The sequence below is a fragment of the Anguilla anguilla genome, chromosome 1 (genome assembly GCF_013347855.1).
Source record: "Anguilla anguilla isolate fAngAng1 chromosome 1, fAngAng1.pri, whole genome shotgun sequence".
Lineage (NCBI taxonomy): Eukaryota > Metazoa > Chordata > Actinopteri > Anguilliformes > Anguillidae > Anguilla > Anguilla anguilla.
In genome coordinates, this window is record NC_049201.1 from 36,778,153 (window position 1) to 36,796,530 (window position 18,378).

Sequence of the window (18,378 nt, forward strand, 5' to 3'; positions counted from 1 at the left end):
TGATTTTTAGTGCCTGAGTAGTGGGGGGCCATAGGAACCCACCTACCAAATTTGGTTGGTCTACAACTTATGGTTGCTGAGCCTCAGACATTTTAGCGGAGAAAACTGCCACGCCCCAACTAAAAAGTCTAAATGGCGGGCAAACAATATGGTGGACATAGGTGGGGCCAATGGCAAAGTTGTAGAGCACGTTGAGATGCATAGGTCGATGAAGTTTTGTGTTGATCTAACTCATGGTGTGGGAGTTATGGGCTTTTACGCGTTACCCTTTGTTATAGCGCCACCATCTGGCTGACATACGTGATTTTTAGTGCCTGAGTAGTGGGGGGCCATAGGAACCCACCTGCCATTTGGTTGCTCCAGGACTTATGGTTGCTGAGCCTCAGACACTTTTAGCGGAAAAAAATAAGAATAATAATCCTAACAGATACAATAGGGTTCCACCAGCTTCGCTGCTTGGACCCCTAATAATAAGAATAATAATCCTAACAGATACAATAGGGTTCCACCAGCTTCGCTGCTTGGACCCCTAATAAGAATAATCCTAACAGATACAATAGGGTTCCACCAGCTTCGCTGCTTGGACCCCTAATAATCCTAACAGATACAATAGGGTTCCACCAGCTTCGCTGCTTGGACCCCTAATAATCCTAACAAATACAATAGGGTTCCACCAGCTTCGCTGCTTGGACCCCTAATAAAATAAAATGAAGATAGTGAAAAACGGCCAAAAACGTTTTAGGGTCCAAGGGGTTATCAGTATGGAACCTAATCGACTAAATGCCCCCCCCCCCCCCCCCACCTTCATCATCATCATGATCATCAACACTTTCTAGCTTACTGCAATGTATATGCGGTTTTAAATATTTGTTCTGTCCACGAAATGCGACTAAGATTGCATTACATTCCATGCAATTTCAGACCTAAGATTCATGACACAACAAGCTACAACTTTGCAAACTTGACGACTCTTCACAAAACTGAAACATGGTCTGAAACATTCTAAAACTGACCCATTCACATCAAAGTGACGAGGAGAAGAGAAGAGACGTTGCTTACAGGAACTATTCTATCAACTTTCTTGTTTACAGTTACTTCCTTTTTGGTGTCAATACTAATCTGGCAAATATCTCGGTCAATATAGCAAAAATGAACTGAGGTAATAGTGAGTAGTGAGAAGCTTGCTGGAGAAGCAGCAGCTAGTGCTAATAAATGCATGGCTGGTTTCATAGCAGCCGAACATCCAGTCCATGGGTCCTTCAGCACCCAGCACAGAGAGCATACGCACAATTGTCGAAGGACCTAGATTCACCATTGTTTCTTAATTTCACCAATCTTGTTCCCTGAGCAGAAAAGCTGTCATGGTGGATTCGGGGGGAGACTATTTGTATGCTGAGGGCTCTTTAATGACCAGATGCTGTCTGGAGCTCCAGATCCATCATCACCCATCATCCGGCTCCTCTAAACTGCACTATTCTGAACCATACCATTTGGTCTTCTATTATTCCTGTTAGCTTTCACCTTAGCTGTAACCTGATTTAATGTAAACCCATTTTATTTGATGTCTGCTAATTTACACCAGGCTGGCTAGTGGAGGATGGGCTTCCCCTCTATAGCCGAGTTCCCCTTGAGATTTTTCCCCATTGGTGAGTTGTTTCTCGACGCCGTTTGAGGGTTTTCTCCCAAAAGAAAACCTTATGTACTTGCTATTGCAGGGGTTTAGGCCTGGTGTTTGCTCTGTTTGCTCCCTTTCTTGCCTTGCTACTCTGTAAAGTGTGTTTGTAACAGTCCTCTGTAAAAAACAAATAAATTAAAATTGAATTGAATTAATCAATTGCCACAGTGAATATTAAAAAAATGTTGTCTTCCACTGCACACACCCCTCATCCCCACGTGCGCCCCTCACCTCCCATGCACTACTGCCCACTAATAAACATTTTCTAGGGGAAACACTATGGATATATACAAGAACTGGAGACAGCTTCCGTTTACCAGTTCCATGGATTCCATTGGGAGCTGATCATTGGCGCATGAAGCCAATTGATGGAGGCTGCCATGTTTGATTATGGGGCTACGAGAAAGCATTCAAGTCATCTGACAAACCTGCATCTAGTAGCTGGCTAGCTAGATATGGAAGAAAACTGTGACTCAATGTGACAAGGAGATTTCTAACGTGGTTTACTACACAGTCAGTAACATATTGTTGCCCAGAAAAATCTAAAATAATTTCATGAGTGTTTTAAAATTTTGCCACCATTTAAAAGTAAATACTTCTCAAATACACATTTTGACCCAGGTCTGATTGGAATGAATAATACACTTTTTGACAGAAGAGCTAGCACTTGTAGAAGAGCAATATGCATAGGGCAAACACATGAGAATCAGCTAGCAGTTGCTGTGGTTCCAGGTACAAAAAGTATTAAGGTATATCTGGAGGGGCTTACCCCCTGCGTAGTGCTGCTAGCTCATTGGTCAGACTCTTCACCCGGATCCGCAGTGCTCGTTCTGATGCCTTTAGCTCCTCCAGCTGTTTCCAGAAAGCATAAGTTAAACAAATAAACAAATAGAGCATAATTCTTTAAATCATTTTGAATGAAAAGCAATAATTTACATTAATCTTCTCCAATATACTTTCAGATGACTGCAGTGAAGTTATTAGTTTTAAAAAAAGTATATAATTTTCTTTGCAATTCAATGCATACTGTATGTAATGAGGTCTGGCAACTGTCCACATACTGGCATTCTCTGGCTTGGTTCTTTCCCTGAATGCATTAAAAACCATAAGTGCAAACCAGGCATATGAATTAAAAACACATCCAATTAACAGTATGTGGAACACCAAGCAGATTTAGACCTAAATATAAATAAATGTTACTGAACAGCATTTTTGTGGTTTTCTATTGTATTTTATTTATTTTTTTTGCTTTTTTGTATTAACCAGCTAATGCTCGTCAGCGCAGGTGACCAGTTCTGAGGCTAGTCCGCTTCCTGTTTGCTCTATCTCTTATGATGACAATTCCCCCTCTGAAGTACTACTCCACTTCTATTACTCATCGATGTGCTTGTGTTCTATTACTCATCTATTCGCTTGTGTTGGTACTGCTCAGAATAAGACCATCTTGCAAATGGCAGTAATGTAATACCAGACCTGTTCTAGCAGAAGGCACTGCTCCTGTCCTCTCTTGCTGGCAGAGCGCTGGCTCTGGGCCCTCTCTCTGAGCAGCTGCTCCTCCAGCCCCTGAACCACGCCCCGGAGCCCGCGTGCCCCTGGTATACACCCCCCCATGCCTGCCTGCAGCCTCTCCAGAGCCTTTGTCAAGGCCTCCTTCTCTTCTTTCATAAAAGCCAGCCTGTAGGAGGAAAAGGGGCAGACACATTGCGAGCACATTAAACACCAAATACCTTTGGAGCAGCAACTTGGAAACACATGGTTTTGAGGAGAACACCTGAGCAATGAGGCTGTGTAGCTTTCAGGCCCTGGACTCATTGAAAATGTGCTTAAATCTTTTCACTGGCTGCCTGTCAAATTTAGAATTGATGATAAGATCTTGTTGTAAACATATAAAGCTTTAAAGGGTTTAGCCCCTGACCATCTTAGTGAGTTACTTATTCCTTACTCTCCTTTAAGATTACTTGGTTCACAAGATGCTGGTTATGTGAAAATCCCACATGTATCTAAAATTACAATGGGTGGTATAGCCTTCTCTCATAGAGCTCCTGTCTTACGGACCAATCTCCCTATGTGCGAGCTTCAGACAAACTCTCTGTCTAAGTGTAGGCTTAAAACTTCTTTAGTCAGTCCTATAGTTAGCTATTCCTATAGTCCCATAATTCTGTTCAACGGATATAATCACAGAGTTTATGAAATTAAACACGGATGTCTGGCCTGGATAGGGAGCTTAGCGTTAAGTGTCAAGTTCGCTTTAACGGAGAGAACACACTAGTTTGCTTAGGCTCAAGTGTCATGCTGGCCTTTACGAAGCTGACACACTAGGTAGCCTAGTTTAACCCCTTTGCGCACATGCCAAATCTGGCCAATTCTTGCCCATTTAGGGGGTACCCTATTTAAAGCTTTATAATTCCACATGTGAGCATAAAAGAGACTTGAAAAATGGCTTAAATGAAGCAAGACATTTGTACAATTTACAATACGAACGCAGATTAGTTTATATTCATAATTTTGGAAGAGTCACAAATGCAATTGTCTAGACAAAAAATCAAAAATGAATTTGCACTTTTTTAGTTTGCAATGAAATACTGAGAGATTGCATATATACAGCAGGTTAAACTATACATGTGCCGGATCAAAAACTTCTTGACCACAAGTTCATAAAATCTAAGGGTGGATATGTAGACCTACTATAGATTTATGAAGCAAAAACTAAGCAGTGTACCCAGCGTCTCCAAATCTATCCAAAATGTCTAAATTATGCATTTCTGTAAATCACAACATTCACGTATTTCAATACAAATCAAATGTTTTGACTCAAGAAACTCACTGTTGCAACATTTGGGAATTACAAGCTTTCCATCAGTACAGTGGTCTAAAATACCTAGGGGTCCAGAAACATTTCCAAAATCTCTCCAAAAATGAATAAAATGCTTTTTGTCTATTATAAAGCATATAAATGAGCTCCTTATGAAGGTTTAAAATGAAACATTGATGACAGATTTAAAAATTATGTGGTGCAGTACCTAAATGTGTAATAATTAACTCTTGTATGTATTTCTCTACAATATGTAATGTTTTCTTGTATGGGGATGGGACAACATGAAAACAATATACAACCATCCACCACATTTTGGCGATGTTCCACCAGATATGACTTTCACCTCATATCTGGTGCATGAAACACAAAAACTATTAAGCTACCAATGAACGCTTACATTACAGTGTGAAATATCCTCATTAGAAAATACCACTAACCTATTTAAAGACACTCAATTTCAAAAATAACGTACATAACCAAAATATTTTGAGCAGTAATACTTACATAGTGATGATGAAATCTTATCTGTGTTCAGATAAAGACAGTATATCAATGTTGTAGATCTCTCCCCTTGTGTCTTACTCCAGAAAATGATGTGAGCTAGTTCTTTATCTATGTTTAGAAGTCCTCAATAATAATAATATTTTCCAAGAAAATTACGAAAATCATTGATAACATTACATGACATGCAGTGTCTTTTACTGCTACCACAGAGTGAATGCACAAGTGAATGCGATGAGAAAACTTTGGGTTACGCCGAGCTATAAAACGCTATTCCAGAAGCAAAATTAGACATGTTATACATCGTTAGAAAGCGTATACTGTCACCTACTGAATAAATGAATTGCCAATCAAGCCAGACTGTACTAAAAAGGGTGACAACGCCGTAAACAACACGTGTAGTATTACGCACAGCTATTTCGGAAGGTACCCAGGCATCCCAAATGCACGTACATTTCACAAACGGATTGTACAAGACAATATATGACCACTCAGTCTCAAAAGGGACATCTCTATGCGTAAAACCAAATATTTATTCAATATTTAGTCCCAGATATTGACTGTAGAATGACATGGTATCTTTTTCTTTTTTTTAATTCTCGTTTATTTAGTTATTCAGTGAGCAGTGTTTTCACTGCTGTATTGGTACATCTTAGGGCTATTGTCGGGTTTATCTTGTTGCTATGACGGAATACGATTTTTGAGTGGTGAAAGAATATTGTCATGGGTGGGGGTCTAAAATGAGCGCCACACACGACCGCGTTTTCTGTAACAGATGCAACATGAAGTCCCGTCTCTTCACCTGCACAAAACGCACCCAGGCACAAAAGCTAGCACCGTTCCTTTTCCTGTTAGGAAAATTGTGTACTCGATGTCCTGACAGGCTGGAGTTTGTGCAACCTGCACAAACACAATAATTTACCATGATGATACATGGTGAAATGCAATATAAAACTACTGAAAAAAGAACTAATCAGAGACGTTGACAGAACTGCCTGTGTTTTTCGGCTCTCAACGATACGAATCGATTAATGCATGTTGAATCGATTGAATTGAATCGTTGCTTTCTGTATCGATGCATCGATCCGAATCAATTGTTATACCCCTAGTCACACACCTTCATTGCGACGGGCCTTTTGCTTTCAAACAGGTTGCAAAGCTGGAGAAGCACCTGTGATTTCTCCGCAATGATACTAAGATGTAGTTGCAATGTGACAGAGAGCCCTTTGTCTTGTGTAAAATCATGCAGATTCTCCAGTGAGTTGGGAGCAGATTGCCTGTATATCTCCATTTCCTCCTCGAAAAACACCTTGTACATGGAAAAAGTGCACTGTGTGGTAAGCTGCTGCCATGTACCACAAATTCCATCGTGTACCACAAGGGTTTGGAGCCATTCGTGTGGTTTTTCCTGAGGTGCTGAGAAAGCTCAAGTACCTCCTCTTCCTAGCACCTGCCATGTAGACCTGTGAGAAAAATCTCATGAATGTGTTGACCCCTGCAAAAGGCTTCCTGAAAGCCTCCCCAACCAGATTCATTATATGTGCCAGGTAGGTCACATGAATGGGGCTGGGGTACAGGGCTTTGAGGGCACTCTTGAATGCTGTAAGCATGTATGCAGCGTTGTCAGTATCAAAAGAAATGACATTCTCTTGTTTCACTCCAAACTCATTCAGAGCACTGACCGCTGCATTTGCCACTGTTGAATGGTTGCATTTATCCAGGATGACTGTGTCAATGAGGTAGCTGCGGATTTTCCCAGATTCATCCTTGATGAGAGGAGACACCATTATGTTGAGCACGCAGGGCCCTTCCACGTCAGGTGTTTCATCAAAAAGGACAGACAAGCTTGTCACTGATGAGGTCTTTGATCACATTCTTCTCCATTTTGTATACCTCAGGTAGGTACCTCTCTTGGAGTTGTGTATGGCCAGGGATGGCTCCCCCATTCACTACTCTGTTTCGTAAGAAACTTCTCATCATGGGGTTGTTGGATCTGGACAGTGGTGTGTTGGTTGCAGTACATACCTTAATCCATTCAGTGCAAATCTGCAATAATGCAACACAAAATAAATTAATTAGCTATTATTCATAATTTGGTTTTCCAGTCTTCTAGGAAAAAAAACATTAAAAAAGGATAGTAATAATGTTAAACACAAAATTTAATAGCAAATTAACATAGAATAGATGAACAGATGTTACAACACACAAACCATCTAACACACACACACACACTTGGCATTTCATATTTCAGGCTAGCAAGCTAACGTTAGCCAATGTAGGGGTGGGGCAGGGGTGGCATTCGTATAAGGTATCATTTTTATTTTTACAATGTCACAGCAGCCAACGTCGCTATTAAGTTAACTGAACACATTCTAGCTTCTGATTAGCTGTCTATGTTGTGGTTGAGAAGATAGGCAGCCAATGAGAACCCTTCCCTGTTAGCAAGCTACACAGCTAAAGTTATGCCGTATACAACGACTTGGCTGAATACTTGATTCTGATTGGTCCAAGGGTGGGCATTATTTCTCAGTAAAGGGACACCTCGACCTTTTAACAGTTCAAAAAGCAATGCACTACAAAATCCAGCATTCTAAAGCGGCTTAAACAGCAATTGTTGTTACATCCCCTCCCCTTTTCAATGTCCAATTTCACAATTAATGCCAACGTTGAATCACATTTCTAGTTACTGTTCTGGGCTGTCCCGTTATTGGAAAATAATGTACTTCGGGGCTGGTTAAGTTAGGCTTCGCCTCGGCCACATCACCATCCCCGTCGCACATTATAACAGGACAGCCTGTTGTGGTTTATTCCTTACATGTTTTGGTAATGTCAACGTCATTAAGTTGAACGAGCTGCGCTGTCTTATAACATTACAATGTATCGTGTACACTTTACTTAAATGTTAATAACCCCCCCCCCCCCATCAAATACACATCCGTGTTAGTTATGAGTGCTACTGCAGCATCTTTGTGCCAGCTTCGCGAGCTGTCTCTCTTGCCCTTTCATTGAGCGGCTAACGTTAGCTAGCCAAAGTTAGCCACCATAGTAATGTTACGTTAGTTCATTGATTCCACCGTAGTGCTGCTTACCTTTTCTCTTTCTTCAGCTGCCACGGTTTTGCTACCGATTGTCGTTGTGATGGTTCTTTGGCGTTTCAATGCGATGTACGCAGGAGATTCATTTTTCCTCTTCAGATGCTGGCTGGATCTCAGATGGTCATTGATTGTAGACTTACATCTATGATCAAGTACTTTGTTGCACACTGTACAAAACAGCTTTTCTCCATCCTCGCGTAACATAGGATAGGATCTTGGCCTTTCAGCAGCGGATATGCGTCCCAATTTTGATGTATTGGCAATTGGACGGATAAATCGCTCCATAATGACAAAATGCTAGCTGTCAACAGTCAACAGTCTGCCTGTCAAAACTGTCAACGTCTTGTCAGTCAACTGAGCTAACTGCTGCAAACCCATACAGCAGACAGTGACATCTAGCGGTGGTGATTGGTACTACATTTTCTGAATGATTCTGTGGCTTGTCTACTATTCCGCGGATGGCCCAGAATTCCACAGAAATTTCTGCGATCGCGGAATCGCAGAATCCTGGGGGGACTGATTAGGATTAGGAGGAGGTGGCAAGGTAAGGTATTATCAGCGCCTTTTAATACTCCAGCAAGAGGGGTCATGACTCTTATCCATAAATCTATTCCACTGAATATTACAAATGTAATTGCCGATAAAGCAGGTAGATACCTAATAATTCAAGGCACGCTTTTGACAGAATTTCTTAATTTGGTTAACATCTATGCACCATATAACGATGACCCCAAATTCTTCAGCATTTGTTTTACACTTTCTCATCCCTCAAAGGTCAATACATAATAGCAGGAGATTTAAATTGTACATTAGACCCCTGTAAAGATCGCATATAGACAAGACCCATACTAAAAGCTGGGAAATTATACACCAGTTTATCAAGTTGTTAAATCTAAGCGACGTATGGAGAGATAGAAACCCTGAAGTATTATTCTATTCACGTTTTTCTAATACACATAAATCATACTCCCGAATTGATTACTTTTTAGTCTCTGCAGGTCGGATGTCTAGAATCAAGGAATGTAATTATGACAGTATCCTGATCTCAGATCACACCCCAAATAGCTTAAGTTATGTAGATCCAGGGCTGAAAAAGGATCCACCAAAATGGAGATTGCAACAGAAATGGCTGCGAGATCCAGGTCTAATCTCTTTCCTTGAGGCACAAATTGATTTATATTTTACAGTCAATACATCTGAAACGACTGCAAGCACCAGGTGGGAAGCTTTTAAAGCTTTTATTAGGGGCCAGATCATTAATTTTACAAGTTCCAAATCTAAAAAAGCTAAACAAAAATTAACAATGTTGGAGTCAAAAATTAAGATCTTGGTTGATACAATATTATCAAATGAATATAAATTAAAGGCACCTCTTCTGAAAATGTTTACTGAATCCTTTCGGGAAGGGATCCTCCCACCCTCCCTGAGAGGGGCTTTGATTACACTTCTTCCTAAACTCAGAAAGACAAACGGTAAATGTGAAAATCTGAGACAAATAAGTCTTTTAAATTATTTGGATTTGAAAATACTCTGCAAAATCCTAGCAAAAAGGCTAGAGATTCTTCTACCAGGAATTATAAATGGAGACCAAAATGGGTTTATTGGGTGGGCCGTCAGGGATTTCACAATGTAAGAAGGGTTTTAAACATCTTACATGTCCAGAGAGAGGTACCAGATACAGCTTTCCTGTCATTAGATGCAGAGAAAGTTTTTGACAGGGTGGAATGGGCATACCTGTTTGAACTACTTTGGGCTTGGGGAAAAGTTTTGTAATTGGGTGAAACTTTTATATAAAAAGCCATATGCAGAAATAGTTACTAACAACAATCTATCCAAACCAATTCAGATCAATAGAGGATGTAGACAGGGTTGCCCATTATCACCTTTCTTATTTACAATTGCAGTCAAATTTCAGCAATTGCAGTAAGAGAGCACACACTGATTTCAGGCATATGTATAAGTCAACTTGAACATCGCATAGCTCTTTATGCGGAAGACGTGATTCTTTTTCTTAAACATTTGGGTGAATCTGTTCCAGCTCTTATGGATCTCTTTAAAAGATTTGGCAATATCTCCGGTTACAAAATCAATAACTCCAAATCCTCCATTTTGCTATTTAATTCGGATGAGAGAAATAACCCACCCAATCATGTTGGTCACTTCAAAACAGTTAACAATTTTACATATTAAGGAATACAAATTACTCACAGATTAGAAGTAGTACAAGTTAATTATAATCCTGTTATAACATCTACTAATGAGTCAGTTGATAGATGGTCAACACTTCCAATCTCCCAAATAGGTAGAATATACTGAAAATGAATACCCTCCTCAATTTATTATATCTCTTTCAAAATATTCCCTTGCCACCTCCTCCAAACTCTCTTTTCTAGACTAAAGAAATTATTCAATAACTTTATATGGAAAAATAGATGCCCCAGACTTCGTTTGTCCCTTCTGTATTTACCTTAGGACAGAGGCAACTCAAGTTAGAACTATAGTTCTATTATTCAACAGAAAACTCGCCAGCATGGAAAGATATTGAGTCTAGCTCTGTAAAGCTTCAGCTGCCGGCATACATTTACTCTGATACTCCTAAAAACCTTAAAAAGAGAACATCTAACCATATAGTGAAAAACATGATTGCTGTATGATATGAGGTACAAAAATATTTGAAAGAAACACCTGCTCTCTCTCGGTATAGTCCAATTACAGTGCAGACCAGCTGTGCGGGACAGTTGAGCACATTTTCAACCTGAGTCTGAAGCTGGGGAGAGTGCCACAGCTGTGGAAAACATCTTGCGTGGTAACAGTGCCAAAGACCCCGCACCCCAAGGACCTCAACAGCTACAGGCCAGTGGCACTGACATCGCACCTGATGAAGACCCTGGAGAGGCTGGTCCTTGTCCATCTCCGCCCCCTGGTGAGCCCTTCAATGGACCCGCTACAGTTTGCCTATCAACCTGGCATTGGGGTGGATGACGCTGTCATCTACCTCCTACATAGATCCCTCTCTCACCTGGAAAAGGCTGGGAGAATAATGTTTTTTGACTTCTCTAGTGCCTTCAATACCACACTGCCCGCTTCTGAGGGACAAGTTGGAGCGCACAGGGGTGGACCACCAGCTCACAGCATGGATCTTGGACTACCTCACCAACCGACCACAGTATGTGAGGATACGGGACTGTGAGTCCGACATGGTTGTCTGCAGCACGGGGGCCCCGCTATACTGCAGATTTCACGCGCAACTCAGCTAACTGCCACCTGCTAAAAAGTTCTCTGATGACTCCGCAATCATCGACCTCATCACAGATGACAACAGGGAGTACAGAGATCTGACCCAGGGCTTTGTGGATTGGTGCCAGCTGAAACGCCTCCAGCTCAATGCAGGGAAAACCAAGGAGCTGGTGATGGACTTCTGAAGGTGCAAACACTCTCTTCCTATACCAGTGAACATCCAGGGAATGGACATTGAGATGGTGAAATCTTACAAGTACCTGGGTGTTCACCAGAATAAACTAGACTGGACTGAAAATACAAATGCACTATATAAAAAAAAAACAAAGCAGACTATCTGCTCAGGTCTTTTGGAGTACATGGGGCACTCCTGAGGACCTTTTTTGACTCTGTAGTGGCATCAGCCACCTTCTATGGAGTGGTCCGCTGTGGCAGCAGCATCTCGACTGCTGACAGGAAGAGACTTAACAGACTGGTTAAGAAGGCCAGCTCTGTCCTGGGATGCCCCCTCGACCCAGTGGAGGTGGTGGAAGAAAGGAGAATGATGGCTAAGCTATCATCCCTGATGAAGAACATGTCCCACCCCATGCAGGTCACCCCAACAGCACTGGGCAGCTCCTTCAGTGACAGGCTTCACTCACAGTGCGTGTAAAGTCTGCTGCTGTCAGACTTTACAACTAACACTGCTCCCAGTAGACCACACACACCAAAAACTGATAATCCACTCATGAGCAATCAACTCATGTGCAATATCACTGTATAAGGTATAAAGTATACTAAACTGTGCACTATTATTTATATTGTTTGTATATTGTTAGTATATATCTATGATATTTTTTACTGATGCTCCTTGCTATTGCGCTATCCCCTTTGCTGCTGTAACACTGCAAATTTCCCTGCTGTGGGGTTAATGAAGGATTATCTTATTTTATCTTAATTTGGGGTAATAATTATTTTGTGCCTGGCAGGGCTGATGGAGGTTTTAAATTATGGGCTGACAAGGGAATAAGACTAATTAATAATGTTTTTAGTCCTGAGGATGACAACATTAAAACATTTGAGGAACTTGTCATTATGTACAATGTCCCCCGTAAACATTTTAAAAAATATTTACATCTCAAGAGCTTTATTGGATCTAATCAAAAACAATCCATGGCCATCCCAGCCTATCCTCACTGGAGAAAGCTAATTAAAAAACCCTTTGGAAAGGTAATCATATCGGAAATGTATGACTTGTTGATTGCTAGATCACTTGAATCCTCAGAATTTAAATTGAAAGCATGGGAGGATGATCTACAAGAGGAAATACCAATTGAAGAGTGAAATGAGGCATGTAATAGAGCTCAAATTCAAACCGCTAACACATTTAAAACTTCTGAAATACAATTGATTAATCAGAGTATACATTACACCAGTAAAACTCAATAAATTTAAGTCCAACATTGCAGATTTATGTAAGAGGTGTAGTGAGAATAAGGGAACATTTTTCCATTGTATATGGAAATGTCTAAGAATTATGGAATTTTGGGAAGAAGTTGGATTAGTAGTACAGGAGATTTTATCAATCCAAATAGCTGTGGAACCTAAGTGTTTTGTTCTTGGCATCTATCCGGAGGAACATAATATAAAACGTGGAGAACAAATCTTTGTAGATGTGCCTTTCACTAGCCAAGAGATCGATAGCATTAACATAAAAAAGTAATGTTAGACCAAGTATTGGGCAGTGGCTCAAGGAAATGTCTTTGTGTTTACCTTTGGAAAAAATTACATACACACTCAAGGACAAACAAGAGAGGTTTCAAAGTATCTGGGGCCCATTTCTAAATTATATTAGGGACAAGGACTTCTCATATGTTGGACGAGTCTGGGGAGGGATAATTGTAGCCTCTGCAATAGAGGTCATTTAAGCAACTGTTTTAGATGAATGTAGTGAAATATAAGTGATGAATATTTAGATATTGTAAATGCTTTTATTCAACCCATTTTTGTCTTTTAAAAAAATTATTATTATTATTTTATTTTAACATTATGGTAATGTAATAGAATTATATTAATTTAATTTATTTCAATATAGTTTGTTTAATTAATATGTATGTATCATATTTATATATCATGTATATGTATATATATTTTTATATATACAGTGAGCACCATAATTCATTGGACAGTGACACATTTTTTGTTATTTTGGTTCTGTACTCTAGCACTTTGAGTTTACATTACATTATAGGCATTTAGCAGACGCTCTTATCCAGAGCGACTTACACAACTTTTACATAGCATTTTTACATTGTATCCATTTATACAGCTGGATATATACTTAAGCAATTCTGGTTAAGTACCTTGCTCAAGGGTACAACGGCGGTGTCATTACCCGGGAATCGAACCTGCGACCTTTCGGTTAAAAGCCCAGTTCCTTACCCACTGTGCTACACTCCGTCCTCCGAGTTTGAAAGAATGACAATGAGGTTGAAATGCAGACTATCAGCTTTAATTTGAGGGTATTTTCATACATATCGGATGAACCATTTAGAAATTATAGAATCTTTTGTACATAGTCACCCTCCATTTTTGGGCATCAAAAAATATTGGACAGTTTAACAATGTAGAATAAAGTAATCATTTTTAATATTTGGCCGCATATCCTTTGCATGCAATGACTGCTTGAAGTCTGCGACACATAGACATCACCAGACGCTGGGTATCTTCCCTGGTGATGCTCTGCCAGGCCTGTACTGCAGCCATCTTCAGTTCCTGCTTGTTTCAGGGACTTTTTGCCTTCAGTCTCCTCTTCAGCATGTAAAATGCATGTTCAATTGGATTCAGATCCGGTGATAGACTCGGCCAGTCAAGGATTTTCCACTTTTTAGTCATTTGCTTCTTAGCAAACTGTATTCTCGCCTTTCTGTTCTTCAGGCTTATCAGTGATTTGCATCTTGTAGTGTACCCTCTGTAGTCCTGCTGGTGTAGTCTTCTACGTATGGTAGACTTTGACACATCTACATCTGCATCCAGGAGAGTGTTTCTGATCTGTTGGGCTGTTGTCAGGGGGATTTTATTCACCATAGAGAGTATTCTCCGGTCATCCACTACAGTGGTCTTCCTCGGTCTACCGGGTCTTTTGAAATAACTGAATTCACCAGTTGTTTTTTTCTTGTTAATGATGAACCAGACTATTGACTTGGGCATGCCCAGGGTTTTTGCAATGTTCCTGATTGATTGATTTTCATTTCTGAGCTTTATGACGGCCAGCTTAATTTGCATAGACACTGCTGTCTTCCTCATGTTGTCACACCCCAACAACAATCTCCAAAGGCAATTGCAAAGTCTAGAATCAAAACTAAACATCAATAGCTCTCTTCTGAATTCACTAACAACACAAATGAATACACCTGCCTAACAAATCACATCTGTAAAGCCAATTCAACAAATACTTGTAGTACCTTAAAATGGGGGGGCCATGTACAAAAGGTGCTGTCATTTCTAAACGGTTCATCCGATATAGATGAAAATACCCTCAAATTAAAGCTGACAGTCTGCACTTCAACCTGATGGTCATTGTATCCTTTCAAACTTTCAAAGTGCTAGAGTACAGAACCAAAATAACAAAAAATGTGTCACTGTCCAATGAATTATGGTGCTCACTGTATATTGGGAATTTATGCATACATAATGGTTTTTTTCTCTTTACCTTTATAAAATATGTTGAAAACTCAATAAACATATTGTTGAAAAAAAAAAAGATAAGATACTGACTCGGCATGCAGTTTGCGGGTCTCAGGGTCCAGAGTTTTGGGCCCCCCCCGAGTTCTCATGGCACAGAGTTCTGCCCTCAGGGCTCGAATCTCCCTCTGAAGGGCAGCTGGGTCTGGTTTGCCCTGGTAAGGCAGGGGTAGGGGGTAGTGTATCCTGAAAGAGAGAGAGCAGAGACCATATGCATTACATTACATTTATTTAGCAGATGCTTTTATCCAAAGCAACGTACAAAAGTGCATATCATGGTCATTGGACAACTACAGAACACAGATTCAAAAAGGTACAATACTCATTTTGTACAGCTGTTTATAGCCAAGAACACAGTTCAGTTCACACAGTGAACATTATTCTGACCTAACTTATACCAAGCCAAACTAGGGAAAAGGACAAGCTACAATATTAGGACAAATACAAAAGGTGCGGGAATGGGTACATGTAACATATGCAGGCAAGAATGTCTGGAGTCCACAGAGAAGGAGGTGGGACTCCTTATATTTTTTCTAGATAAGATAGAGGATTGCACAATTCTGCTCAAGAAATGCAAACTCTGTGCTATATTTTTTTCATCTCAACATACTATATTGCAAGCCAAACTAGAGCCAAATAGAAGCCAATGGAATGTAATGGTTACTGAACTGGGAAGGTAGAGTTTGAAGGTTCAAATCCCAGGTGGGTCACTGCTTCTGTACCCTTGAACAAGATACTAAACCTGAATTGCTTCAATAAATATCCAGCTGTAGGTAAAACATGGTAAACAATGCATGTTAATCCAGATGAGATAAAAAAACAATGGCATGTACAATTTGATAGACCGGACAAGGGATAAATAGAATTAACATTAAAGGTTCCCCAAAATCTTAGTCGGACCTAAAAAGACCAATGCCCAGGAATGGTGTAGTTGTGGCACAGACACACACACACCTGTCAAACTCCACTGTATAGATGAGGATGAGGTAGCGCTTGGCACTGAGGGCTGGAGACTGCGGCTGGAGGCGAGGCCGACCAACCACACCTGCTTTGCGGTTACGAAGAAGCTCCAGGTCAGCATAGGTCAAGAGGTCAAGGGCCACAGCCTCACTGGTCTGCATGGAAGACATTGATGCAATCCATTACTAGTGATGGTGATTTTCAGTAAAACCCGATTTATACTTAGTTGCACGACCCTTTCAAAAAGTGTTGCATGACAAAAATGAAGTATTTTCAATGGAAAAAAAGTGTCGCACAACCAGGGGTGTCGTGTTATAAGAGCGCCACTCTGGCACTTATTTTAATAGTAAAAAAAATTGCTTTTTTTAAAATGATGAACACAGTGTCAATGCACCAAATGAAACAAATAAATGATATTAGGCCTATATCCCTCAACTAATAAACTGTCTTATGAATGATTTTACAGGGTATTTTATTCTTGTTAACCCACACTGGAAGCTGAAATTGCAGCTGCTGATGAGACATTTGGAACGGTTTCGCTATTGCCAAAATTGTCAGCATTCATCGCCAGCAGTTCCTTGCAAGTCTGGTAAATAATCTGAAGCATCGGATGTTTACCACTACATGCTCAGAAAATCAAGCACAATCAGAGTCCGACCATACTGCTTTGATCAGCGACATTAAAGCTATAGAAAGTGATAACTGGCCAGACAATATCCCTCTAGGATTTGAAAAACAGAAAATCGAAAATCTCTGCCGGCGATTCAGACTTCCGTGCACGTCAACGATTAATGCATATTGAGATATCCTAGACTGCACTGGCCAGCATGTTCCCAGCAAGCTTTGCACAAAACAAATTCCATGCAGCTCTGCAAAATGAGAGCGCAGGTTTAACCATATGAATCTGATCATTTCACCAACTCGAACGAAATTACTTATGAGACAAGTATCTGCTCTGACGTTGATCAAACTTCAGGGAGTGCCTTTATCCCAATAGGATTCAACGTGATGTGACCACTTGGCTCCGGTCCCACCATTCAGCCAGAGACCCCCGGACAAGACAGGCATCTGCCCCATTAATGATGAGCCCGACCCTTTGTGGGAGTTACTTTAAGGGTCGGTATAAGACGCCGCCTTGATTTTGTTTTTAATTTGTATTTTTTTTGTATATGTTGTATTTTTACAGCCTACGTGTCTACCTGACAATTTCAGTTTGTCCAGGCTACTTGATTGTGGACCATTCTGCCAGCTTGCATAATAAAGTGCCCTCTCTTTCTCTTGCGTTCTCCCCTTCTCTCACCTTCTATGCACGTGACGTTACAATAAGTGGAAGTCACTGCGGCTACACCCACTGAGTAGCAGAAAGACGACTGAGTGGCAGCGATAGCGTTCAGCTTGAATGACGTGAAAACACAAAAAACACATCTAAAATGGGAAAGAGCTGTTGTGTGATTGACTGTACGAATAGATTCAATAAGAAATCGAAGTTATCTTTTTACAGACTGCCAAAAGCTAAAGAAAAGAGAAGCAAATGGATCGCTGCAATTCACAGAAACAACTGGAATCCAGGCACCGAAATGTGGATTTGCGGTTGTCATTTTGTGTCAGGCATGCTTTCGGCAGTCTGTAAAAAGATTTCTTGGAAGCTTCGATTTCTTGTTGAATGTCCATGGACCACTGGTTCTTTGGTAAGTTGTAAGGATCACTGTCGAGTCCAACTGCCTTTAATTTAAGCAGATAATCGTTTGTTTTACTCCCGGTTTTGCAGTTTCCCCTACTAAAGGCAGCCATGTCTCAGCATGTTTTGCCACTCAGTCCGACTGAGGGGGCGTATTCCGGTGGGGAAGTGACGTCAATGCATACCCTCTATTCGGTTTTACAGCGCTCAGACTGGCTGGCCTACATCGCCCCGTTCTTTTCCAATCCTGCGCAGTCCTATCTTCTTGATTTATCTGTGACCAACTGCATGCAATCAAATCGTCTGCATCCGAGTGTATCACCGTCCGTGTGACTTTTAAATATGGACGATAATTCTCGTAAGCTATCACTTAATGTGCTGCTGACATGTTTTCCGCTTTTGGTATTTAGCAAGGGCTTAATTTGTTCTGCATAAACATTTTCAAACTTGTGCTTGTTTAAAAAGGTCATAGGCCTAGTTGTTTTAAAATGCTCAATTTCATTCGACTCTCAGTTCTGCGACCCACTGCAATCAATCTAGACCGATATCCGCAACCACTGTCCGTGTGCCTTCATTCAGCTTTTAAATACGGACGATAATTATCATTATAATTTCTAAGGTGTTGTAGGCTTGTTTTGAGATTTTGGTATTTAGCCAATTAATTGCATCTGTTCATGATAAACTTTTTTAAAAA

General features: G+C 40.5%; 2 protein-coding genes across 5 annotated transcripts in view; both read right to left on the bottom strand.

Annotated features, from left to right (window-relative positions):
• Positions 1–18,378, bottom strand: part of ccdc61 (coiled-coil domain containing 61) — a 94,059-nt gene that overhangs the window by 61,811 nt on the left and 13,870 nt on the right. For 2 of the 3 annotated variants that reach the window (XM_035410177.1, XM_035410169.1), the window contains exons 4-7: positions 16,001–16,161; positions 15,080–15,232; positions 3,149–3,350; positions 2,445–2,527 (exon numbers count right to left, since the gene is read on the bottom strand). In XM_035410177.1, the coding sequence (XP_035266068.1) occupies positions 2,445–2,527; positions 3,149–3,350; positions 15,080–15,232; positions 16,001–16,161 (599 nt within the window). The remainder of the gene's footprint in view (positions 1–2,444; positions 2,528–3,148; positions 3,351–15,079; positions 15,233–16,000; positions 16,162–18,378) is intronic. The other variant, XM_035410186.1, reaches the window with a different exon arrangement.
• LOC118223532 (CGG triplet repeat-binding protein 1-like) lies at positions 5,653–13,392 on the bottom strand. Of its 2 annotated transcripts, XM_035410201.1 has the most exons (4): positions 8,081–13,392; positions 7,017–7,037; positions 6,674–6,757; positions 5,653–6,454 (listed from the first exon to the last, which is right to left on the bottom strand). In XM_035410201.1, the coding sequence occupies exons 1-4, from the start codon at positions 8,369–8,371 to the stop codon at positions 6,233–6,235; spliced, it is 618 nt and encodes a 205-aa protein (XP_035266092.1). In that variant the 5' UTR covers positions 8,372–13,392; the 3' UTR covers positions 5,653–6,232. The 2 variants fall into 2 exon arrangements, with proteins under 2 accessions (XP_035266092.1, XP_035266100.1); XM_035410209.1 differs by lacking the exons at positions 7,017–7,037; positions 8,081–13,392 and adding an exon at positions 6,898–7,010 and having other exon boundaries at positions 6,674–6,798.